At 42.6% G+C, this 26,933-nt stretch overlaps 1 protein-coding gene across 4 annotated transcripts in view; it reads left to right on the forward strand.

The window, feature by feature from the left end:
* BORCS5 (BLOC-1 related complex subunit 5) overlaps positions 1-26,933 on the forward strand; it is a 64,618-nt gene that overhangs the window by 8,807 nt on the left and 28,878 nt on the right. The window contains exon 3 of one of the 4 annotated variants that reach the window (XM_042051198.1): positions 158-203. The exons of the other annotated variants lie outside the window; for them this stretch is intronic. Coding sequence (XP_041907132.1) covers positions 158-203 — 46 coding nt within the window. The remainder of the gene's footprint in view (positions 1-157; positions 204-26,933) is intronic. 4 annotated transcript variants of the gene reach the window in all.

Genomic DNA, 26,933 nt, shown 5'->3' on the forward strand with positions numbered 1-26,933 from the left:
GCTTGCTCTTGTCGATTCCTTGACCTTGCAGACTGAGCTAAGGGGCTCCTGGCAGCCTTTGGTGGGAGCTGCTGAGACACTGCTCAGGCTGTGGTCATCCTTGGAATACTGTAACGCAGTGTGGGAGATGCTTTTCTTTTTTTTTCTTATCTTTCAGCAATCTTAAGACACTTGAGAAGTTCTGAAGATGGCACTGCAGTGATGTGAGCACCTTTTGTGTGTCTTGGTATCTTGGATGCTTGTGGAGTTTTTTTTTGAGGTTTTCCTGTCTGTTATGTGTGTGATTGTTTACCTGGGTGTTTTTACCTGTGTTGCATGTCTACTTCTCTCATGTTTCAAAATATTTATTAACTGTAATTGTGGCACATAATTTTGGAGAAGACACAATATGCCCAGGCTGCCCCTTGATGTGTTCATTAAATGCAAAATGTACATTATCTCCTGCCTGCTTCTTGTGTTAAAGATCCACTATGAGTATGTTTCTTCATGTGGTAAAGAGTTGAAGGCGAAAATTAGGTGCACTTGCTGTTTATGAGAAGTTTTTTTGTGAAGTTAAGGGCAAACAGTAAAAATACTAGGCTGCTGTTTGAATACACTTTGTGGGGGGTTTGGGGTTTTTTTATATGCTGATGCATATAGAAATGACAGTCTTGAAAAGGTAGGTGAGTCTGTTCTAATGCAGTGAAAACTGAGACTTTATGATCCCCTGCTGCTGTTGTTAGTTAGGATATCCCCTGGAAGTCACTCGTGTAACTTAGACAGATATATTGCATTGTGAAGTGCAGTTCAGTGTTGCAGTAAAAGACCTGAGAAGTTCAGGCATTAAAATGAGATTCTTTTCACCATGTTACATGAGTGTGGCAGTGGTAAATTTGTACCTGAGGGAAAGGTGGAACAGCAAGTGTGATACTGGGACAGCAGCACAGGCTGCTAGTGAGTAGCTGCTGTGCGGGAGAAATCGGTGCATTTCATGCCCTGGGAATAATGAGGAGCACCAGCAATCCTTCAGCTCAGGGTTGCAATGTCCTTTCTCTGTTTTCTGACTTGCTGTTCTTTACTCCCGTAGTTAAAAATACGGATACTGATTGGAAAGCCTGCAGTCTAGGTAAGTGCCACAGGGTGTCACTGGAATACAAAAGAAGTAGCAGACTTGATTTAAAAGGGCTGGAAACCTTGCTGAAACAGCACGCTGGAAACTGCTTTCTCTTCGAGCTCTTTCCATGAACATTTGTGTTCTGTTTGCACTGGTACCAAGTGACCAAGGTCTTGGTGACCTTGCTGGATTTGGTACCCATTGGAGCTGTGAGCTGAGCCGCATAGTGCTTTACTGAGAGGCAGCTACAGGCTGAAACAGTACTGGGTCTGTGAGAAGGAGATGGTGCAGTGATCTTCAGCCAAAAGCCCTTCAGAAGGCTTTATGATCTTGCAAAATAGAAATATTGGGTGCCACTTATCTTCAGTTGTTGTTACTGGCGGGTTTCCAAGTGTGCGTGGTAAGAAAATGCAGATATAGATCAGCAGTAACGCAGGTGGAAGAACTTGAGGTTCAGAGGCTGTCTGTGGCTCTTGATCCTCACCTCAGTACACCATCTGTAACATGGATTTTAATAGTATTTTCTTGACAACACTCTTTTGGTCACAGGTGTGTTGAAGATCGAGGTGTTCTCATGCCAAGAGAGTGGTGAACAGTAAGTTCTTCCCTCATGGCCCATTATGCTGAGAAAAATGTTTATTCAGCATAGGGGATTGAAACTGGGGAACTGATGCATCTAGAAAACGATTGCAACACTCTTTCCTTCTCCCCAGCCCAAAAATGTTCAGCTCAATCAGATCTTCTTTCCAGTTCATCACCAGCCCTACAAAGTGGTGTTGCTGCAAGAGTGTGGAACATGGGATGAGCTGGGTGAGGGGAGAGACGTGAAGTGAGAAGGAGAAAGGGGAAGAAATAATGTGTCTGTTCAGTGATAGCCTAAAATTCCAGACTTTTACCCCACCTTCCTCGTGTATGAGTACAGGTAATCTCACATAAATGAAGACATTTGTTTTGGGAGAATCTTTGTATTGATCACATATGTCAGTTCAGCTAAAATCCAGTGCTTTGCTAATTCTTAAGTTATTTTTAGGAGAGGGAGTGTGGAAGGGGAATGTGTTGATCCTTAATCTCTCTTGCCTTGGAAATGTCATTAAGGTATCTTGTGTCCAGTCTGTCATGCTAATAAAAGCTCTTTGAGTTTGCAGGGGATTTATGTGATTCTCTTCTCATCAATGCGTTAATGGGAGGTCTGTACCACACCATCTGGACATCAGCTGGAGAGTATTGCCCTTCGCTAAATGCTGCCCAAACCTTTCGGTGCTTGGGAAGGTGCTGGTGCACGCCAGGAATTTAAGATTATAACCTATTTGCATATAACTATTTTTAAAAAATTAAAATGCCAATATAGGCAACGTTACTGCTTGCCTAAATTTGTTCTCAGTGAGACATCATACAGAATTACTTGTGCAGATTCTCCTCCCCTTGATCTCACTGTCCAAAGTGAAATCTCTGGCAAGGCATGCCTCATCAGCACTCGGACTTTGGTGTAAAAGTACGGGAGTCTGAGTTTCCTCATTTAAAATTTACTGTTTGTGCAAACATTTTCTAAACTCTTTTGTCAGCTGCAATGGATGGGAAGCCATGTTTCAAGTTAAAACAGGAAGCATAGTGCCAAGGAAAACCCTTATGCTAAAGAATCCCTTTCTTTTTCATATACTAGCTGGCCAGGAAAGTGATTGTCTCTTCCTACTGTGTTTTCACTCTGCTGTGTCCTTATTGTGGTGGATTTTCTGCTGTGCATCCTGCACCTTCTCTGTGAGTGTTGTGTGTAATTGGAAGCTGACCTGGGATCTGCTGGACTGCAGGTACCACTTGCAGTTATGCTGTAATTGGGATGTTTCCAAAGAGCTCCTTGGAAAGTGATCTTATGGACCAGGGAATTATAAGTCATAGTCATCAAGTGACTTCAAAAAACATCATAACTTTCATCTGGTAGTATTTCAGTGAGTAACCCTTTGCTTTTAGTTCTTAGTCAAACCAAGATGGTGTTGACATGCTCCGGGAAGAACATATCCTGGTGACGCTTCACAAGTTTTGGATAAAATCGCTTATGTTTTAAAGTGTTCCTTTCAATACTGTGTCAAACAGAAATAAAACTGCTGGGAAGGCACTACTGACACTCCTGGTGCTGGCTGATCTCTCTGCAAGGAATGGCTCAGGGTTGGCCTCAGCTGGCTCAGGAGGAGGATGGGAAAAAGGTTGGTCAGGATTTTATCCATTCTCATTCTTTGTAATAGGAGTCTTAGAAGATTTCTGTCAGCTAAACAAAGCCTGAACCTAAAGGAGAAGCTTGATTTTCCTTTTAATCCTGGAGTCTTGACTTCATCTAACTGAGCAAAACTTTTATCTTGAATAGGAAGTGGAAGAGATACTAGAAATGAAACTTAAGTACTGCATGCTGCTTTGCCTCCTGTGAGAGCAAATCTTATTTTTTCTGTGATGCAAAAGTAGCAAGATGCAGGCGATTGAAATGGATGTACATGTTTGCATTTATACATTTGCAGAAACAGGATGAATTAGGGTAGAATACTTATTCTTGGTTTTTGTTGTCTCCCATTCAGGGAACTTGTCACCAGTTTTAGTGTGAACTGAAATTTGGAGTCAGTTTGGGTGGTGGCTGAGTTGCTTTTTTTTGCAATAATTTGAAATTCTCCACTGTTGTACATTTCCTTAGTTATTCATCTGATTTATTATGTTCTGTGGTAGAGAAGACAGTAAGAATTTGTAGATTAATCACTTGGGAATGTAAATGATTTCTTTTGTCTAATGATCGCTAGTATGACAACTGATGATTAAGCTACAGTGGTGTTTTAGACTTTCACTTCTTTTTACTTTAAATGCCAGATGCCTTTTATTACTATCTGAATCCAATTACTTTTGTGGTCAATGTTTGCATATGTATTTAGATGAGGAATGTAAAGGCTCAGCCTAGCTTTTAATGCCAGGCCATGGGACAGATGTGGTAGGAGCAGAATTATTTTTCATGCCATAGCTCTTACCTGTGCAAAGAAAATTTGTGGTGGTGTGTCTACCTTTGTACCACCTCAGCTTGCAGAAGAAAGCATCTAAAAAGGTTAAAGTTTTGATTGCATCAACTATTTAAAATGTAAGTAAAAATAAAGCAGTTTTCTGTGCTGTGAAACAACAGGAGTGGGTTAGATGCTGAAGTGTTGTACTGCAGGAGTGGGATTAACGTGGAAAGGGGTGGTCTATCCATAAAAATACAGTGAAATGGTTGAGCGAGTTGGCTAAAAATGGGCTGTGCTGATGTGCCATCATGGTCAATGTGCAACAGGGAAAGATAAGGATAGTGCATACAGGACAAAAGAAAAGGTAGAAATTGTTAAATATTAACAGATTCGGTAGAGTTTTGGGAAAAGGTGAGAAACTGAGGATGTTTGTTTTCTGACCTCCAATCAATTAATATTTAACCAGTTGTCCTAGGTGACTCATCTCTACTCCTTGTAAACGAAATTTTGAGATGGAAGAAAGATAGGGTTATCAGTGTAACCAAGGAATTATCTGGGAAATAAAAAAGGAAAAACTCTTCTGGCAGGCAAGGAACTTGATTTGGCTCACCATGGGATCCGGCAGGCACTTTGGCTGGTGTGGGGAGAAATCCCAGGGGTTGTGGACTGAAGTCACGTGGGGGCCAGCTGAGATCAGCTTTGCCAGCTGTCCTGGTTAGGTACTTTAGGACTAAGGCGAGCACATATCCAAAATTAGCTTCTGGACGTGGTGCAGGAGAAGATAACGTGTGCAGGATTTATTGAGGCACTCTGGCTTCCCGCAGAGTGCCCCATTTGGATTCACCGATGCTTTGCTGACCAACTTACCCCTCAGGAAAGTGGGGCAGGATGGTTATGAAGCACTGGGAGGTGATGCTGTGGCAGGAGTACAGACAGCTGGACTTGTGGACTTGCACCTCTGGAGCTTCTATACTAACATTTTGTATTCTGCTCTTTAATTCCCTGTTTGGTTTGGTGATTTTTTCAAGAGCAAGGGTGAGCAGAACAGTCTAAACCTAATGGCTTGGAGCTCTTTTCCCTAAAACCAGCAGAATTGGGCCGTACTTTGAAAAGCAGCCATCTAGAAGGAACTGAGGTTTGAAAAGATAAAAAGTGCTGAGACTGCTCATAAACCCGTTGTTTAGAAACTGTTTTGATGCCAACTATTTTGATGCTTTTGATTTTCCCGCCCCCTTATCTTCTTAACTGAAGGGGCTTAGCAAGAAAACAAAATCTGTATTACTTCTAATTTTTGACCCTACTGAAGTTTTTCAGGAGACTGATCAAGTTCTGTACTGTGCTAAACTGCCTCTTTATTATCCAGATTGCTAGGCTTATTTTTCTTGCTAATCAAAATAAAGTACAGTGAAATCAAGATAAGAGTGTATTACTGTATTGTTCAAGCCCTGAATATCAAAAAATAAAATGAAATAAATCATACTATGCAGTTGAAAACCACAGAAATCTCTCTCTCCTCTGTCATTTCCTCAGCTTCTAGTCTGTACTACCATGCCTTAAATGTAACTTGGGAGTGTGTGTGGGTTCTTGGCTCTTTGAAGTCTTTGTGCATGTAAGAACAAAATTTATGTGACTTCAAGTGCTTTTCACTTCCTGTGGACCACCACACTGATTATTTCCCCTTCAAAATGTTTCCTTTGCAAAATGAAGCCACAAATGCACCCCTGCGTGAAATAGAAGGGATTTGAGTTGCTGGCATTTGGCTAAAAAAATAAAAAGAGATTTTCTAGTATGTGTATTTTCAGGCAGAGGCATTGCTCAGGCATGAGGTGGTTGAGTGGGGCTGGACTAATGAATGGATAATGTGCTAACTTAAACATGTCAGGGTGCACTTAATGTTTTTGTTGCGTGAGACTAGATATGGGATTGTTTCTTGAAATTCAAGGCAAGTTGTCTATTTTACTACTATTGCTCATTCTATGGCAGGTGTAAATGGAGCCAATGCCTCAGTAGGATGGAGGCAGGGAGGGGGAACTGAATTTGGCCTAGTGTTTACCAATGCCCAAAGGGTGTTGTTCAGTCTCCATATTCGGCTTAATATGTCAGGCAACAAACCAGGTACAACCTTGTTACTTGTGGATGGCTTATAGCAAAAATGAGAATTATTTCAAATATCTTTCAAATATATGGCAAAAAGTCTTTGAACCTTAGTGTAATAGTCTTTATAGGAGCACATGTAATGCTTAAATGACTTTTTTCCTGAAATTTTAATGAGATGAGCAAGTTTCTCCTAAGCATTTGACAAATTGGTATTTTCCATGAGCAAGTCTAGGGTGTATATTTGTTGCCTGTTCACACTCAGCAATAATATTTACTTTTAATGCGCTCTCTCCAAGCTTGTGTCACTCTTCTCATTAATAGGGCAGTTTCTGGAGAGCATCTGTGACGGGAGCAGCTCTTCAGATGTGCAGGGACTGTTTCCTGTGAAAAATAGGAGCAGATAGGTTGATATGGTGGTTCGACCCTGCCTGGAGGCCAGACACCCAAGGAAGCCACCCTGTCGCTCCCCTCCTCAACTGCAGGGGGTAGAGGAGATACAACAAAAGGCTCATGAGTTGAGATGAGGGCAGGGAGAGATCACTCATGGGCAAGACAGACTTGACTTGGGGAAATGAATTCAATTTAATACCAATCAAAATCAGAATAGGGTAACAAGAAGTAAAACAAACCTTAAAACCACCTTCCCCTCACCCCTCCCTCCTTCCTGGGCTCTACCTCCTCCAAGCCAGTGTCACAGGGAGATGGGAATGGGGATCATGGTCAGTTCATCACACCTTGGTCTGCCACTCCTCAGGGAGAGAGGTTGGAGGCCTTTCCGTGCTCCACCATGGGGTCTCTCCCGTGGGGTGCAGTTCCCCACAAGCTTCCCCAACATGAGTCCTTCCCGTGTGCTGCGTTTCTTCAGGACTGCTGCAGCGTGGGTCCTTCCCATGGGGTGCAGTCCCTCAGGAGCTGCTGCTCCAGCCTGTGTCCCCCACAGGGTCACAAGTCCTGCCAGCAAACCTGCTCCAGTGTGGGCTCCTCTCTCCATGGGTCCGCAGGTCCCTGCCAGGACCCTGCTCCAGTACAGGTTTCCCAGGGGGTCACAGCCTCCTTTGGGCATCCCCCTGCTCCAGTGTGGGCTCCTCCAGGGGCTGCAAGTGGATCTCTGCATCCCCATGGACCTCCATGGGCTGCAGGGGCACAGGGGACTCTTCTGCTCCTCCTTCCTCACTGCTCTTGGTGTCTGCAGTGTTCCTCTCACATGTTCTCACCCTGCTCTTCTCTGGCTGCAGTTGCTTCAGCCCAGTAACTTTTTTCCTCTGTAAATCTGTTATGCCAGAGGTGTTTCCAGCCATCCCTGATGGGCTCGGCCTGCTGGAGCCCGTGGCATTGGCTTTGCTGGACAGGGGGGAAGCTTCCTGCACAATTCTCAGAGAAGCCATGCCTGTAGCCTCCTCTACTCCTGACATCTGGCCGTGCACCCCCAGTGCAGCTGAGGAGCAGACGGGTTGCTGTCTCCCTCCTCAGCTGCAGAGCTGTGTGCCTTGTGCCATGCTGTGGTGGAGCAAGCACAGCCAAGAAAGCAGAAGTAACATGGGATGAGATGCAGTGAGCAAAAGGGCTGGATCCCCTGTTTGAGCACTAAGGAAAGAATCTGTGCCAAAGTTCTAGGTTGTAGCATGCCTTAACACACTGATATTGGCTGTTCTGTCAGTACATTTCTACTGCCTCTGAGCAGTGGTAAAGTAAGGTAATCACAATCACAAACTCGCTGACCGTTGACTCTGTTGTTCATTTAGAACTGTGTCTGTAATTTCAGGGAGGAGTTAGAGTTCTGCTGGTGAGATCTTAAGTACTGTTTCATTAAACATTGGTCAGAGCCATTGCTATCCCACTTTGGATTCTCAGCTGTGGGATATTTTCTCTTGAAATTAAGCCAGGATGTGCTCACTTGCATGGAGTTGTGTGCAAATGCCTTTTTTTCCCTTGAGTCTCACTTATCAAAGTTTGGAGTTTACTGTACCTTGTAACTAATTTTATTCATTTAACACACTAGACTTGTTCCAGCCGAAATGTTGGTCGTGAAACAGTGATGAGAACTTTTAAGCTTGAAAGAAAATTTTGTATTTCTTCCACAGGAAATGTAATAAATGACCTAAAATAGTGTCTTATCTCATGTTTATACTAAACTTCCAACTCTTGTTTATCAGTTTTTTTCTTAAGAAACGAATGAACATTCTTTCAATCCTTAAGGATCAGAGAGCTGAAAGACTCCCGTGTTTGTGTGTTCTTCTTCCTTCATATTTTTTTCTTCACAGTGACGTTTTAGGTCTTGCCTACCTGAAAAGCCTTATCCTTAAAGTAAGACTTTGCATTAGGATGTGTATTGGGGAAGGAGCAGCTGCCCCCCCTTGGAGTTCCCTGTAGTTCCAGGAACACTGAGAGCCAGGCTTGCTGCAGCTGGAGGAGGTCCTCATCTGAGCTGCTCCAGCTGAGGTGATGGTGTAGGTATTGTTCTTGTAGAAGAGGTCAGGGAATGGAGATGTGCTGCATTACACTGCCCTAAAAAACCTTAGTTTTGCTGATATTTTGGGTCAACACAGATGATTTCATACCAGATTAGGTGCCTTGTTGGGTTTTGTTGGGTTAGGTTTATTTTTTGGCTTTGGTTTCAGCAGCGAGCCTTTGAAATGAGACCTGGGATTTCTGACTAGAGTAGAAAAGTAAAAAAGTTAAGTAGCTGGTTTTGGTTTTCATGTATTTACCATTAAGCAGAAATGGATCATCAAGACTTCTGTACATTAGGAAGCAGTGAGACAAATGACAGTGACAACATTTTATTTTTGCCTTACTCTTCTTTAACTATATGCTCCATGAGGCAAAAGACAGAGCCACTTAACAATGGGCCCTAATGTTCTAAATGGCCTTGGGTTTCACTGTGGCAGCTTTTGACTTGGAGCTGAGCTAGGAAGGTCGCCTCAGTATTCTTGTCCTTGGAAGGACACTCTTGTACCTTCACTGAAAAGCCCTCACAGTAGGATGATTCTATCAGACTGGAAGATTTTAAAGACATTTGTTGCCTGAATGTAGGTAGGGGTTAACCAGTTGTAAAATGTACAGATTGGTTCACTGCCTTACATTCTCATTCTCTTGTGAAGTGACACTGTAAAGATACTGAGGGGATCTCTTCTGTCCAGGAGGGCATACTGCCCAAACCTGAAAAGGGAAAAAAAATGGTTAGACTGATTTTTTTTTTAAATTGTTGTTGGTTGTGGGTTTGGTTTTTTTTTGTTCTTACAATGTAGAAGGCAATTAATTGCTGTAGCCCCAGAGAGCCCCAGACACCTCTTTTGAGGTGTCATCGAGGAGTTTGGCATGATACTAAATACACTTGCCCTCAGGCATGCTCTTGTTCTACAGTTAATGATGCTGCCTAAAGGTGATGCTGTAGGTAATGGATTTTTTAAAAACTCTATGAAGTGGGTTGTACTTAACTCCTGTGCCCCTGCTTTGGGATAATAAGCATGGGTTTGTGTTAGGAAGCTGTTCGGTATTGAGAAACGTGTTCCTCAGGTGGCATAACTTATAAACCTTTGACATATCTCTGTTTGATTTTTTTTTTTTTTTTTTTGGTATGTTGGCATGTTGGGGGGTGTGTGTGTACATGTGTGTATATCCATGTATATTTATACACACACACGTGTTGGATGAAACACTGCAGGATGCAGAGAAGCAGATCATCTTCCAAGCACTAGAGCAGATGGGCCAAGACTCCATGGCTTGTCTAGTTCTGGCTGTTTGGGTATTAGTGGAAGTAAGCCTTGTTGCCAGCTAGACATGTATGTTCCTTGTAGAAAGAGATTTTCGAAAGACTTCTGTGTACAAGCTTACTGTAAAAGTAAATGGTAATATTTTCAAGAGTAATTAGGGATACTGGGATTCTTTGGTTTTTGGATACTTGGTTTTAATATTGTCTTTAAACAGTCCTAAAATAAAGATCCCTTTGTGGTATCCCAGTAGTGGAAGCATCTCTGGTGTCTTGGGTTGCAGCAGATGTGGAGCTTCCAGTGCTTTACGCTGCTGGTTGTCATATGGGTCACATGGCAAGTGACTGTACACTGAAACACATAAAGGTGACTCCTGTGCTGTGCTTTGCTGTCTCTGCTTCTGGGAACAGTTAAATGCAAAGGAAAAAAAAAAAAAAAGTTTTAAGAACATCTTAAACCACTGCAGTCTTTTATTCAGTGACTATCTGTCCCTTTTCAGTGAATGTTAAAAACACAGTCACAAAGTTGAATTTTCACCGTCCCCTGCTTTAAATGCAAATAAACAGTCATTGCATAGTTGTCTTCTGATGTCTTTGAAAGGAAGCTATTTCTGCAAAGTGAATACAATCTCTCTGTTATCTGAGTGAGCTGCTATCCAGTGCATGGCTGAATCAATCCCTGCAGAGACACAGAGAGGATGCCTGGAATGTAGTCCAGAAATGTTCTAGATTCATCATTTCTTAATAGAAGGATCAGACTGATGCATTAGTTTTGGGTTTTGGCCACATCTGGTAAACTAGCCCTCACAGAGGATATGGAAAAGTAAAATAAGGAAACACACTGCTTTCTTTTTCCTTTGTTTTCCTTCTTAAATGAACATTTGATTCCTATCAAAATGACATTTGTTGCCTTGCAGTCATATAGTTCTGTATTAAAGTGAGGCAGTCACTGAAGAACTGCAGGTTTAAAGAGTATTTGCTCTGAAAGCTTGCAGAAGGCAAAATTTCTCTGGCCTGTGTGAGGAAAGTGCTTGGCTTGGGCTCCACCTGTAGGATGGGTACCATGGGGACTGCTGTTCACTACTTCTGTGCAGGTTCATTGCCTGTGCTGTTGGATGGGAGAACATTGAAATGGTGCTGTACAGAACTGGAACACTCTGCATGGAGAGGCTGGTGAAGAGAGGCTGATGTCCCCTCCAAGGCAAAGTGAGACAGTCTGGTTCCTCAGGGTATGCAGTATAGCTTGAGCTGATGTAATAGCTCCCTCCTGTCCAAGGAGGAGAATACATCCACCCACATTCCTCCTTGGCATGTCCCTCCATCCTCACCAAGTCTGACATTTATCAGACTCTGTGTGAAGCTGATTTGTGTTGCTAACACAGGAGAGAGCTCTTTTTGTGCCAGGTTAATTTTCTACCGTTAATAAACCGCTTTGGTCTATTCCGCTATCAGACAAGTGCCAGTGTTGGTACAAGAGAGGAGGTGGATGCAGGGCCACCACCCCTTTGTGACAGTGATGAACCATTAGGAGGGAGCTGATTGGGCTTCATGCCAAGGCTTTGCTTCGCTGGTACTGGGTGTTGCTGGTTGATGACCCAGTCCCTTCCCCTTTACTTTGTGCTGGTGCCAGTGCTTGTTTGGGTGGATGTGCTGAAACATGCTGGCACCTAACCTGCCGTGAAACCATGGTCTCCAGGTGTGATGAAAGAGCTTTCCTTGTTTTTCTCTTGCTGGGAATCAGGTTTCACAGAGGACTTAGCTCCCTGATGGCATTAGCCTGGCAGGTGTGTACAGGCATCCCGTGGCACGCGCGTCGTGCTGTTCCTGCTCAGAACTCCAGAGTGCATCCATACCTTTAGATGAAGTCATGACTCCCACATCTGATTGCAGCATTTGCTGAGTAAAATAGGTCTAGTAGATCATACTTCTGCCATTTATATTGTCAGCCACATGTATATTGTCCATTTCAGCTGAACTGTTTGATTTTTATCAACAAACTAAGAAATTTGGACCCAGCAATAAGTCCGTAGTGGAATAAAATCAGATTTTTTTTTTTTTGGCCATGACTGCAGCTGTTCTGGATATCAAAGACTCTTATTAATTCTTTTTTGTTTTTAAAGTAATTGGATAGCCTGTTCATTCTTGGCTGTTTTATTCTATTTCTCCCCCTGTTAAATGATTGCACAACTTGACATTAAAATCAATAATTCCTCATTGATAATTGCTCTCAGGCTATGACATCAGGATTTTCTGGAAATATAAATTCATAGTGCTGATAGCAGACTATATGATTTCACTCTGGAAAGTGGCCAGTACAGTTGGACTCCCTGATGTACAGGATGCAAGAGAGGAGATGATACATGAGTCTGTGAATGTGCCTGACACATTGGGTCTGTGTTTTCGAGGGACTGATGTGTTACAAGAGCACAGCCTGTAATTCAGGTGCGCTCTGATGAAACCAGAGCATCTCCTTGCTATTAACTGCTCGAATATCTTGCTGTTCCTGTTCAGCTGTCCTGTTTCCTGCCTTTGCATTATTTATTTTTGCCTAGCAGAGTGATTAAGTGCTTCTTCCAAATATTGCTGCAGGGATTAGTCTGCCATAGGCTTTTTCCTTCTGGCCTTCCCACAGTTCCTGGCAGTTTAGTATGTGGGTTTCAGAGGCCTGGTGCAGACCTGCATTGAGACAGTGCTCTGCTCTGAAGCAGATGTATTCAAAAGGATTATCAGGAACATTCTTTGCTTGCACGTGGGTGGAGTGGGCTCAGTGTTTAAGTGAGACAGACCGCGGCAGGCGGCTCCAGAAGTTAGGAATTGCAATTAGATGCTGGAACAGTCAACCACAGGATACTGCTGGGGCCAAGAATTTAACAAGGTTCAAAAAAGAGTTGGATGTTTGCTTAGGGGTTAGGAATAGAGGGAGTTGTCAGAATAAATGATTACCAAACGTTTTGGAGGGAGTCTCAAGTCTTGTGTTTTTGGATCTGTGCTGGTTTCTAGGTATCAAGCGAGGTTACCTGTCCTGTGCTGATTCCTGGGCTGCTAATATTCTTATTAAGGAGTATTAATGTGATTAATATTATTAATTCCTCTTAGGATGCAATGCAGCACTAGTTAGTCCTCTAGTTATGTTCCACTTTGGCAGTTCTGTTTTTGAAAATGATGCCTGAGGCTTTTGGGGAACTGGGAAAATTCAATTTGCAGGTTTGGCTTGCAAAGCAATTACAACCTCTTGGTTTTTTACATTTTAGGGGAGGGCTGCTTGTGGTAAGGGAAGATGTACACCCTCAGCAGTAATCCCATTGCTGTGAATACCCAAACTGCCTTGGAAGGAGTCGATTTGGGTGTTAGGGACTAACTTTTAGGCACTGCAAGGCAGTGTCAGGGAGTCTCAAACTGGAGCAGTGGGGCAGAATCATTCTCAGCTAATAAAGTTAAGTGTGTCCCTGAGCTCGGGCTGTGCACTTCCCCCAGACCTCAGCTTGTGTCTTTTGCAAGAGACTCTACTGGGCTTTGTAGCTTTGCCTGCTTTTCAACATTGACTTGTAGCTCTTCACAAAGCTTTTTAGTTTTAAACATGCACATTGTACACACCTCAAGCACTGCAGTAGTCTTTGGGGAGTGGCATGAGCACAGCAGGTTTCATGTCCTGATGTTCCAGCTGGCTCGCCAAGTTCAGTTGGAACTTAAAGCTGGTTGAAGGCAGTCTTATTTTCCCTACTCCCTTATGTTATCCGTGCCTCTCATGCAGCCAGACAGGGAGCTAAGCCAACTGAAAACTTAACCCTAGCCTCTCTAAAATAACGCTGGCTTCTCTTAATCTCATTTCTCTGAACTAGCTTTCCACCTAGCCGTAAAGCAACAGTGATGTAAAGGAGAGGTCAATATAACGTATTTGGGTTGTGTATGGGGACGTAAGACAGCAGCTTTGGCTTAAATTGGCTTACCTTGTATGCTGAAACACAGTCTTTCTTCCAGCAATCCTGGAAACAAATTCAAAGCAGAAACAAGTTGGAGGGTTTATACCCTTACTTGAAGTGTTTGAGCTTAGGCTTCCATGAACTTCCTCATCTGCAAGAGGTTATTGATTTATTTATTTTGCTGCCAGTTTTAAGGGAAAGGAAAATAAGTAAAAAAAAAAATCCTATGGGTTAATTCCACTGCTTTTGGATAAAAATGGAAAGGACAGAATTTTCATCCTCTTCCTATACTTGTTGGAAAGATCTGTTGCAAACAAGAGCAGTGATATTGTCAAGGGCTACTCATTAATGTTTTCTCTATAGCAGCAATATAATTTCTTGATAGTTAAATGGTAGGATTTTACACCATGCTTCTACCAGTATTAAAAATTTTCCTTAGGAAATAACGATAGGATGGAAAGAAACTTCCAAGATTTCAGGGTGTGCACAGCACCATGGGTGAATGAATGAATGAATGAATGAAGCCTTGCAGGATATGGTCTGATGGTTGTGGAGAAATTGACATTCGGCTGTAGGGAAAGTCACCATTTTTTAAATAATTTCAGTGATGTGAGTCAAAGGCACAGATGCCTTCAATATAGTATCATTAAAGAAGGAGTTTCTTTACATTGTGATTTTTGTGCTGCAGCCGTAGTTGGGAAGTGATTACTTTCTCCAGAGTAAGGGTTTTCTGCCCTGTGGTTTCCTGTGTTTCCAACCTGTCTCGGTGTCTGGCAGTGGCTGGGTGAGGGTTAACGTCTGGGATGCAAACTGCTTCCTCTATTCCAGGTTCTCTGCTGAGGTCACCACTCTCTCGAATGGAACTCTTGCAGTGAAACCTGGAGGATGCAGACAAAACTCCTCAACTCCTGCCCCACCTGGTTAAACCAGGACAGGCTGGTTAAAGCATGCACAGAGATGATGGTGCTATTGCAAAATGTGTAAAGACCCTGTGTCTCCTTTTTAAATTGTACTGAGACCTGACCATGTTCTGGTCTCAAAACCAGTGGAGTCTGACAAACATGTTTTGTGGTGTCAGTCTGGTGGAGAGGAGAGTGCATTCGTAAAGACTGAACATAGGTAGGTTGGAGATAAATAGCTGTGAAGTTTGGTGTGCTCTGAGAGGGGAGAGGTTGGGTTAAATGAGGCAAAGGAGTGGATTTCAGTCGTAGAGCTTGGAATGCTTTTGGTAAAGAGGACCAGGGGAGAGCTTCATGCCCTTCACTTGGAGGAGAGGAGGGTGAAGCCGCTCCTGTTGAAAAGACAAGCTCTGCATGATTGTTGAAGCCAGTGGGTGCAGGTGGCAGGAGGTGCATGACTCAGGCAGGAGGGGGATTTGTAGCTTGTTCTTGTGTGATCTCGGGGGAATGTTCCTGTGTACGACAAGTTTGGATGATGATCGTGCATGATTTTGAAGAACTTACGTGGGCATCACAGAAATTGTAAGTTGAAACGCCTGTGTTTACCTTAGTTCTCTCCTAAGGAAGGACCTGATGTGGGTTGAAGTGTTCTGGTTGAATGACAGTTGTCTTTATCAGCCACAAGCACTGAAGAGTCACGTGCTAACCACAAAAAAACCCGCTCAGACATTTTGCTTTGTAGACAAAAATCAGAAGGCAAGTGGAGAAATATGGGAAGAACATGTGTTTTCAAGCTCTCTGCAGCCAGCATGTCTAGAAGTACAGGAGATAGTCCTTTAACTTTGCTAATACTGAAAGAAAAAATACTACATGTCCTGAAATTTGCAGTGCAGTTATGGAAGTAACACTGAATCTCAATGTGTGGGATGGGTGCATGCACACAATCACATGTACAGTAATTACAATAGCCTGAAATTCGTGTGCTGACCACAGTGAGCTTGCTCCATTTTTCAGTAACTAAGAAAGGAATTTGGCCCCATGAATGAATTTGAAACGCTCTCAGAAGCATTCCTTCATGTTATAAGAACCATGTGCATTCTGCAGTCGCAGGCGGTGATGGCCGTATACCAGAATGCAAATGGTGTGCTCCTTGTGCTGCTGCTTCTCTAACCCAGGCTGCACTTGATCAGTTTGCATTAACCAAGTGGGAGAAAAGAGGCAGAGTGCAAACACTGAGTTAGAGCTGGGTGTAAGTTAAAAGTCCTGTTCTGGTAGCAATTCCATGTACTCTTTGTTGGAAGGATGCAATATGATTTTACTGCAAAGGGGTAATGTTTTGAGAAGTTTTATAATGTTCTTTAAGAGTAGCAGAGATTCTTCTTTGGGTACCTGTTCCACTGTTAGATCACCTTCATAGTAAAAAAACCCAAAAACATAACAAAACTGAAAGAAGCTTATGTTTATGTGTTTCAGTTTTTGTCCACTACCTCTTACCCTTTCACTCTGTACTTGAGAAGAACCTGACTCTTTCTTTTCTGCCTCCCATCAGATGTTGATCATAGATGGGGTTCTCCTCCAAGCCTTTTTTCTTGAGGATGAGCAGTTCCAGCTCGCTCAGCCTTCCCTTGTGGGACAGATTTGTAGCCCCTTAATGACCTCCATGATCCTTCACTGGACTTACTGCCAGCATGTCCATGTCTGCCTTGTACTGGGAAGTTTAGCACTGGACACAGCACTGGGCTGCGCTGGGCAGAATGGATGGACCACCTCCCTCTATCTGCTGGCAGCTCTTCCCAGTGCAGCCTGGGATCTCTTGGCTGCCTCTGCTGCAGAGGCTTGCTGTTGGCTCATGTTCAACTTGCTGTCAGTCAGTGAGTCCTTCTCTGCAAGGCTGCTCTCTCCCCCAGCATGAGCTGGTGCTGGGGGTGACTCCTCCCCTGGTGCAGAGCTCTGCATTTTGCGTTGCTAAACTTCATGAGATTCCCATCAGCACATTTCTCCAGCCTGTCAAGGTGCGTCTGAATGGCAGAGGTGTTATCAGCTATTTTGTATAATCTGAAAGTTTGCTGAGGGTGCTCTGTCCCTTCATCTGGGTCATTTATAAACATGTTAAACAGTATTGGCTCCAGTATCATACTCTGGAGTCACACCACCAGTAACTGTCCTCCAGCTGGACTTTGTTCTACTTAACACAACCCTTTAAGCCTGGCAGCTCAGCCAGTTTTCAATCCACCTCACTTTTCTCCAACCCGTTTAGACGCTGTATGAAGTTAAAATCTGTATCAGCAAGTAAGGATCCATCAAACCATTTTTAATTAAAAGGTCCAGATAAATATTTCTGGAAACAGGAGATTAAAAAGAAATAGTAATGCAGAGGCAGAGACAGAAGGTTACAGAAGAGCACGGAGAGGAAAGGAGGTGGATAAGTACAGCTTTGGGTGGGAATTCTGCTAATGAGCTGTGGCTTAGCTTTTCCTTTGTCTGCAAGAGACTTTGGAAATGTGGACTGATTTTTGGAGGAAAGCAAGTAAAAATGTTAGGAAGGAAAAGTTCACAATCTTGTTTGGAGATCTCAAAAAGCTACACAGAAAACTTGAGCCGTGCCATGGCTCAGTTTCACAAGGACAGCTGGCTGAAATAAATGTACTGGATTCAAACCCTTCTTGTCCCCATAGGAGAACAACTTTCCTTTGATTATTGCTGATTTATACAAACTTTTCTCTCTTGAGTATGGGAAATGATCCAGTACTTAATTATTAGGCATTGTGGACCTCAAGGTTATGCATGTTATGTACACGTTTATCTCAGCTGGTTCTGTTTCAATTGATACTAATTGGTTTTGTTGAAAGCAAAGCCTCTGATGTCTTGTTACCAGGGTTCCTTTGAAGCTAATTAGACCCCTGAGACAGCACTGCTATATGTTTTTTAATTCCTGTTGTGAAAAAGAAGTGTTTATTTTCTTCACAGGCATATGAATTCCTGTATTGCAACTCTCATCTCCCTTATTGCATGGGGTGTATCCTACTGGAGGACAGCTCTGGGAAATTCTGCAGTCAATCTGTCCATTGAAACAAACCAGCCAGGGAGGTGTCAGTCGGCCAAACGCCACTAAAATTAGATGGTTAATTATAGTCAAGGTCGTTTGGGAATTTGTGTTCCTGTCAGTATTTCCGTGACCAAACATCCTATTTCTGGGTACTGGAAATACTCGCATGCTTCAAATACCATAAATAAGGATACCCCTAAAATGAGTGCAGGTGTGACTTGGCACCCAGGTTTTCTATGGAGCTGCATCCCTGCTTGTCAACCAAGGCTCATTTCACCTTTAGGACAGAGAAACAACTGCTGATGAGGTACCATCAAATGGATGTGCTTCTATCCCTCCAAATACATTCCCCCCCTTTTCCACCCAAGCTGTGTTAAGATACGTTTCAGTGCAAATGCTTGTAAGCAATTTCGGGCTAAAAATGTTCTTTGTGTATTCTGGAAAATCAGTCTTTTTTGGAAATTTTTTGAAATCGTATTTTAAGACTGGTGTGTATTGTTTCTGTTTGTGTAGGGTTTTTATGGCATGCTGGTTCATGTTACAGGTTTGCAGTGTTTCTGTGTGAGGTGTTGGTGCATCTGCCTGTCTGTTTAGTCATGGAAAGGGACAGGATAACCTTGAGGGCAATCTGTTGCAGTAGTGGTGTAGCATCTTATCAGGCCTTCAAGGCAAGAGGAGAATTTCCATTTATTTAGGCCGGCTGTCTTCTTGGAAAGAGAGTGGGGATCCCAGTAAGATTAAGCACTCTATTTTGCAAAATTTGTATTTGTTTACTTTATTTTTCAGCTGCTACTAATATTTTACAGTTTCAAAAGAACTGGTATGAAAAGAGGAAATAAGACCTTGATCTTCCAAAATATCTCTCTAAAAGATGGCAACCTTCTCACTGAAAATTGATATAAAAAATGTCTCATTTGTTGATTAAAGTTAATTTGAGAGCCTGGATGTTACTTCCTCGTGGTTTGAGAACATATTTCTTGCCTGACCTTGACTGTGATTGTTACTTGTACTCTGCCTACTTCCATGAAAGCAGCCAAGGCTTTTAGAAAATCAGGTGATGAGGAGGAACTGTCTTTTTGTTAACATTTTCTGTATGAACTAGAAAAAATAATAGAGGGAACGACAGAAGAACAGAACTTGCTGTTACGTAAGAGGATGTTGCAGGTAACCCTGTGGCAGCAGGTATCACTGGGATTTGTGAACTTGCAAGAGCAGTTGGATCCAAGTGATATTAGAGGCACCACTGAGAACTGGAAAGGTTGAAGAACCCAAGGACAGATTGACTGGCCTGTCTGATCACTGGATTCCTGTGCTGTGTTTGAAGCCAGGTTGTCATCTTGCCTTTCTTCCTTCTAGCAGCTGCCTCTAAGTTATGGTGGCAGGGCAGGGAGTAATTTCCTGTGTTGTTTTTTCTCGGTGCTTCTCATGCTCTAGTACAGCTGGCATATGTTCATGGTAGTACTCAAAACTGAATTTTTTTCTTCACGTTCTTTCTGAAGGTACTGTTGTTCATTCTGCCATGTGTAAGCTAAAAGAACATTGTTCTTGCAAGCTTTTAAGAACAGCTGCCACCTTTTCCTGAACACTGGAGCAGCTTTTAGGACTGGTTTGCTAGAAAAGTGGGAGGCAGTAGGTTGGTGCTAGCAGAACATCTTCCATTTGCAGCAGACCTTTCCTTCTGGGTAACAGGACAAATGGATTTTTCTTGCTCCCCGATGCGCCAGGGAGGGATGCAGTTGTAGTTGCAACATATCCATTATCTGTAAGTTGAAGTTTTTGTAGAGTGCTTTCTCTTTGATGGAGTTGTATGTAAGAGCCACTCAGGGTAAAAGGTGTCTATTCACTTTCTTTACAGTCTTTATTCACTGCTAGACATTTCAGGGCTCTTGAGCTTTACTCAGCCCTTTAGGTTTTGTCAAAATTTTCTCTCCTTCTTGCTTTAATAGATTGTCCATGGATTCCATGTTGCTGGGACAGAAAGCAATGCCTTTCATTCAGCACTAGTTGTCTGAAGGCACAGGTTGGCGTACTTCAGATAAATGTCAGCTTGGTTAAGGGGTATGGGGAACATGCCAGGCAGAAGATCATTTGCATCCTTTCTCTCCAGAAAGCTGGTGGCTCATGAGGAGAGGATGGATAAAGGAGGGAGGGGAGAAGAGGAAAACATCTGAGGTTCTTCATCAGGTGGGAGGAAGGTACACCAGCCCATTTATCAGCTGTGTCTGTTCACAACTTTAGAGCAGGCTAGGAAAGGATATAAGAAAATCTGTAAAAAAAAAAAAAAAAAAAAGAAGAAACCTAAGGTTAAAAAGATATGGGTCTGCACTCCTGAATTTGTTCACATATGTTTTGTTTTGTTTTGTTTTCTTCTCTGCAGTATCAGCTTTTTCTTGTTCACAGGGAGACAAACAGACTCTTGTTTGAGGGGGAGGGGGTGGTGGGAGACCCGGGTAAGCAGCAAGGAATGTCGTGTTCATGGCCTCACTCTGCTCCAGGTCGAAGACATGCAAGGGGGAGGATTTTAATGTATAACGAGCAGCAAAGTGTCAGAAAACACGACAATGAAAACAAAATGCAGCCAGTAACCTTGGGGCTCTGACACTGAGCAAATGTTTATCAGAGGAAGATTCTGCTGGACATCACTGGATAAGAATGAGTTGATGTCACTCTTGGCAAGGGCAGGAGCTCGTTTTTTTCCACACAAACAGCACAACACAGCAAGAGGAAGGAGAGGGAAGGGTGGGAAGGAGGGGAGGGGAAAGAGGAAGAGGAGGAGAGAGCTGTTTGCTATAAATTGTTCTAATAAAAGTATATTAAAGCATGGCTTGTTTTGTTGGAAGGGGTCTCAGTGCTGGGACATAAATAGACAAAGGTTATGAATGCACCAGGGCTCCTCCTACACTGTGGCTCTGCAGACCTGTACACAGATTCCTGACAGCTGTTGCGTAATTTGCTTTGACTTGCTCCCAGTCCAGAGAGTACTACAGGCTTATTCCTGTGGTCCTCATTCAACAAAACCTCATTGGGCTTCAATGGGAATTTCTGCTTGAATAAAGAAGTTCAGCTTTTGTGACCTCTGGTAGTTTCGGTGCCTGGCCAATGAATAGGAGGATATCCCCTCACCCTCAATCTCTGTATGTCCTTTTAAAGCTTCATCATATTTTATGCTTCAAGTAATGCAGAGTTTTCTCTGTAGAAAAAGAGACTTATGTCACATAGGTAGCAGAACAGTGAAAGCTGCCTTTCAACAGGGACCACTCTGTAGCCATGAAGTAACAACTGGTAGGTATGTGGTGAATTTGAAGGTGAGCAGTCTTGGAAAGCACCCCAGAAAAGATGTAGATATGATGAGTGGATGTAATGATAGAACAGTTCTAGAAAAAACTGCTTCTAGAAACAAAACAATCTTCTACAACCTAAAAAACCATGGGAAATCTTTAACAGCATCTAATCTATGAGTTGTCTATACTGAAACATCTACTGGTCATCCCCTGTATGAACGCTCCTGGTAGAGCATAGAAGTGACAGGGATTTTTAAAAAAAAAAATTTAAAAGGTATAACAAGAATAGGAGTTGTATGGTGTTTGCTCTGTGTTCATGCATTCTAGTTCGGAGCAGACTGTTTCTAAAGTGGCACAAGTTAAACTAGAAAAGAGTTCTCCTAGGCTGGAATCGGTGCCAGTACTGAGCCTTCTAGGAGTACAGATATGAGGTCATGTTGTGTATCCTTCCTTTCCCTTTCCTCATCTTCACCGTGTACATAGGTTGCTATCAGCAACCTGAACCATCCAAACATCCTCTAAGGTGTTTGTGTGGCTATCAAACAGCCCTTCAGGATACTGAGCACTTGTGGGAAGTTGGGCCATTCTTTTTCAGAACATTAAAGGGTTTAAGAACTGCATTGTTTGGAGCCCAAACTTTGTAAATCAGTTTAACAATTTACTGTGTTCAGCTGGCTCTCACCGCCAGGCTTGTAGGGCTGCTGTGGCAGAGTAAGGAGGCAAAGCTTTACCTTTGACCCTCTTGGTATGGGATTCCCTCAGGTATGTGTGACCCTCTGGAAGCTTTTCAGTTTGATCACTTCCTGCTAGACCACGCTGTCTCATTCAGAATACTCTGTGTCTAGTATGGTGTTGATGGAGCAGATTGGAGTGTTCTCTGGTGAATGACCTCACTGGACTTGTGCACACTTGAGACCTTTGCAGTGACTCAGCTCTGGGCATGAGCAAAGAGCAGTGCACCAGCCTTCAAGGCACACTGGACAAGGAAAAGTTGTGGTTGTGTTGTGTTGTGTTTGTGTTGGCTGGAGCCTTTGATAAGGGCAGGCAGTTTGACTTGGGAAGGAGAACAATCAGGTTTGGTGCATGTTCCACTCCTTTACTGAATGCTATCAAAATCAAACAAGTCATTTAACTGCTGCTGCAAGTGCTGTTCTCCTCTCCTAAACTAGGTCATAAGAAGGGGAAAAAGATGACACATTCGTTAACTACAGAGTTGGATGAAAACATTTAAGGTTCTACTGAATGTCTAAGAGAGTCTTAAGAAGTCAAAAGCTCTGGACTTTCAAGTTCTAACATGTTCTAAATTGTTTTATACCTTAACTTTAAAGAAGTTGAGGAGGTAGATACTGTTACATGTTGCTATTGCTTGTGTTTCTGTAGAGCTGGTTTTCCTATTCTTTCTTGCAATCCAAGAAAAGATGTGTATGTATCTGCATTTCCACAGTTTGTTTTCTTACTGCTTTTAGACTTTTATTGCTAGAGTGGAGATGTGGAGTCAACATGTTGATAGGTATTTATATTAGTAAGAACAAGAAATGCTTCGTAATTTCAGAACAAAAAATGGTTCTTCTGTTATCATCCCTGAGGTTACAGGTTCCCAGATGATCAAAATTCTTCCCCTACAAAGTGTGGCCTTTACTGAAATATACCTCTCAGTCTGTTTTTGTGTCATTTGAAAAAGCAGTGCTAAAATCACTGCAGAAGTGGAGATGTTTGTGTAGGACCCGATACGAAAACAGCATCTGGAGCAGCTACTTTCTGTTAATAGCTGGAGAATTAATTGCTGTCACTGTCACAAACCAAACTGTTGTTTCAATGAAGAGAAAGTGAGCTTTATGGGCATGTATATATATTAATATTAAACTCAGCAGCTGAGTAACTATTCAGTGTTTTTAGTTTTATTTGGCTGTTGTGCTTATTTTCTAGTATGAGGAGCATCTGGTATTATATGTCCTTGTCTACCATAATTACTCTTATTGGTGGTATTCTGATGCTGTACATATCCATAACATGATGTATTTTTCTTTCCCTCACAGTGCAGGAAGATGATGCCAAGAGTGAATTCTCTGCTTGGGGAGGTGCTTTTATAAGTTTGCATGCCAGACTCTGCCCCAGACTGTGGAAGAATGTCTGTCTGTCTGTCTCCAGATCATCCCCAGAGCAGGAGAGTCGATCTAACAGCTGTGAGGAGGGAGGACATACCTATGGCTTTGTTTTGTGCTGCTTCTTGTTGGCCCCCTTGTGAGCCAGCTTAGCTCAGTGGGATGAGGAGATTCCAGGGGTGACAAGTAGGTAGTTTTCTGGTAGGTTGGTGGGCTCAATCCATCTGTGCAGGAGCTTAGTGAGAACCAGAACTGGAACAGGAATGGCAAGGAGGGGTGGCAGAGCAACAAGATGAATTTCATTTTTGGTGGCAGAGCACCCCAAGATCTACTCAGGATGTAGTTCTGAGAGTGTGTCTTTAACAGGGACAGGGGACTTTTCCAAATGCTGGGAGGCTTTCCAGCTGGAAAGGCTTTTTAGGTCTTGTAATGGACCTTATAAGTACCTTGAGGGAGATATGATTCAGGATGAGCAAAACTCCACCTGCCACGTATTTAAAAGCTTTATGGTGAAGTTTTGCTGTAAAATGACTGATACTTTCCATGACAGGCGTAGGAAGTAGGTTCATGCTGTGTGTGAGCACACCATCAGCAGGCTGTATATAGAAAAATAAAAAATAAGGGGGGATGTTTTTACAGCTGCACTGTTTTGAGGGGTTAAGTGGAGGAATGAATGAATTGCTATATTCTGGTTATTTCTAACTGTAGAGAAGTGGTACACATGCTTGAGTCAGGCTCAAGAAGCTCCCAGGCTTCCTGACCCTGGGCTGTTACTTCCAGCTGGTAAAAGCAGTACTCCTAGACTGCAGTTACCTAGAAGGACAGGATCACACAAATGTTGTCATGAGGTATTCAAAGCTTGCTTAAGTAGCAACTTATTTTAATAGTGAGATGATGCTCTTTCATAATATTTTTACTAATGAGTTCATTTACTGAATTGCAGAAGGAATGTAAACTGAGGAGGTGCAGCTTGCTTTATTTTTTTCCCCCTCCTCTGGGAATTTTAAAACACTTCCTGCTAAGGATTCCTTATTGTGCTTTGTCTTTCTTTAAGGCACTTTGCCACTTGACAGTATTTGACAGAAGATGATAAATACAGAGGTAGTACAGAGCACAGTGGGCCACTTACTTCTGTGTAACTGCTGAATGTTTCAGGTGCCATAATAAGGCCCTCCAAGCTGAATTATTAGTTTTTTAAAAATACTGTCGGAAGTAAATAGTGTGTGTGTTGTACCCTGCTTCCCTCCCCAACTCAGCTTTTAGGTCATTTCAGTATCCTAAATTTAGTTGTTACAATTTTGTGCCAGCTCCATATTTCCCTCTGGACTTCTTAGTAGATAACCACTTACTCTAAAAACCAAGAGAATCCAGTTAAACTTGTTATAAGAAAAAGTAAGGAACAGTTTCTTAACTTCTGTAAAGTATATGCTGTATGAGCTATATATGTATGGATTATAAAATTTCAAATGTTTCCTCAGCCCCGCTTGGGCTTTGCTACTCCTGAGTAGTGCAGCCATTTCAAGTCAGGCTGGTAAAGCCTTCAGAGGAGAAATAAGTGTCATCCAAATTAAAACTGGATGTGAAATGGCAGCCCACATTGCTAGCAATGTGATGAGTGGGTTGCGTGTGAGAAAAGAAGACAAAGTAGAAAATGTCATCTCTGTTGCATTTACAAGTTTACTCTTGTTCTTTGCTATATCTTCCTGAACGCACATGGTAGAGATAAATCACTGTTCCTGCTACCTGTGGCCAGAACATGCCAATAATATATTTTGGACAATGCTTCTTTAACGTAAATTTTAAATAGTGCTCTTGAAAAACAGGCAAAGGCCATGACATGGCCATAATTCTTTTTATTATGGCAGTGTGCTGGTACAAAACTGATAGGAAGTAAATGAGTTGGAGTTGATGATCGCTGTGAGTCCCTTCCAACGCAGAATATTATGTGATTCTGTGAAAAGTGTTCATAGGTACCAAAGAGAAACTGTGTGTTTCATGTATATAAAATGATGGTTATACCAGCACCAGCACTGGGCTTGGTTTGCAATTGCAAAGTATTGATAAAACATTCACCAACAGATCCTATTACTTATTTAAAAGGAATTCTTTTAGTGAAGGTTTTCTCTGCCACTTTTAAAACCGTTTTCTCCATGCATGGAAAAGAACCAAAATCGTGGTCTCGCTGAATCTGTTAGTAAATGGCCTGTTGATCAGTCTTGCTTCATGCCATAATGTGAAAGTAAATTGCAAAGAAGACTCTCAGATTTACATCTGAAGAAAATGCCCAAAAGTAAACTGACATTGCTGCCTGATAATTTTCTCCAAACTTCTGGGCTCTTGGTGAAAGCAGCGCAGTGTGTGTGCCCCCACTGAATTTACCTGGGGTTAGTGTGTGTACACAGGCTGGTTATTGTGGAGTAGCAAATGTACCCCAGCTTCACATGGGTGCCCTTGTGCTTACAAGTGATTTTAGATGTCACCTTTTCTCTAAACCACAAAACACTGGGTTTTTGTTTGGTTTGTTTGGTTTTTTTCCTGCAGGTATGGGCTGTGTCATGTGGATGAATATCCATGCACTTTTGCCTAAAATAAAATAAAATAAAATAAAGATTGCTGTGAGGTGTATCTTTAGTACTAGTTATAGAATCAGTTGCATGGATTTTTAGCTTGTAGATTTAAAAAAAAATTATTTAAAAGAAATTGAGTTTATTTGATCCTGTTGTCCAACTTCTCTTCCATCTACAGCCTAGAAAACTTTGCAGAGAGAGAGAGATACAAAAGGTAGTTCAGGTCCCATTTTTTTTAAGGAAGAATGGTGGATGTAAAGTTGAGACTCACTCAAGGCTTTGCACGCATAAAATAATTGAAGTGACATCTTGTTGCTGCTAAAACAGAGAAGTCCCCCTCTGTCCTTTCCTTCCCTTTCTCCTGGGACTAGCTCTAGTATTTGATCTCGTGGTGCCCTGATTCCTTTTGCTACCCTAGAGGAAAGAGAAAACCACAGGATTAGTTGTCTATGGTTTTAGTGGAATGAGTAATTTTCTGTGCAGGAGCTGTGGTGAGGCACATGATGAGGAAGGTGGGAGCTGGATCTTCCCTTCCATGGAGCACGAATTTGGGAGTCAGAAGGAAGAAGCCTCTGATTTGGCTCTGGCTTTTATGAGCCTTTATTAGATGTCTGAGAATCTGTGTGGGAGAGGCTGTGTCAGTGCTCAGTGCTCAGCTCTTGTGGTGCTGTAGGAAATGAGGCTCCTCTGCTGCCTGTCCCACTGGCGTTCGGTATTTGAGGGCTGAAGAACGGGAAGGGTGTTCTGGCACTGAAGTCATCAGGCCAAGGGACAGCAGCTTCCCTGTGGTCTCAGGTAAATCCTCTAATCCCTTGGTGCCTCGATTCCTTATCTTTTAAGATGATGTTAGTCTTCAGGCTTTTGGGTTTGCAGAGTACTTAGAATAACAGGGTCCGCTGTAGCCCGTGGGTATGACGTGCATATATGATCAGATGATGGTAGCTCTTGGGTCTCTCTTGGTGTGTTTTCAAGGAAAAAAAGTTGTTGCATAGCAGATACAATTTATTGCATAGCACAAGAGCATTGTCTCTCACTTCCCTCTGAATAATCCTGTCCTTTTTTTCACCCTTACGTCTATTTTTATACTTCGAGGTCTGTTGCAGGAAGTTGACCCTATGATACTGCAACTGTGTAGTCAAAACCACTTCTTTTCAATATTACTTCTGTGCTCTAGAAGTGAAAAGTTAGTGGGGAGATGGACTGAGTAGGATCTTGGCTGCTTTTAGTTGACAAAGTGCAGCTGTGTGCTT

This window comes from Corvus kubaryi, unplaced genomic scaffold (genome assembly GCF_017639235.1).
Source record: "Corvus kubaryi isolate FWS band 111438036 unplaced genomic scaffold, C.kubaryi_AGA036_p1.0 74, whole genome shotgun sequence".
NCBI classification, from domain to species: domain Eukaryota; kingdom Metazoa; phylum Chordata; class Aves; order Passeriformes; family Corvidae; genus Corvus; species Corvus kubaryi.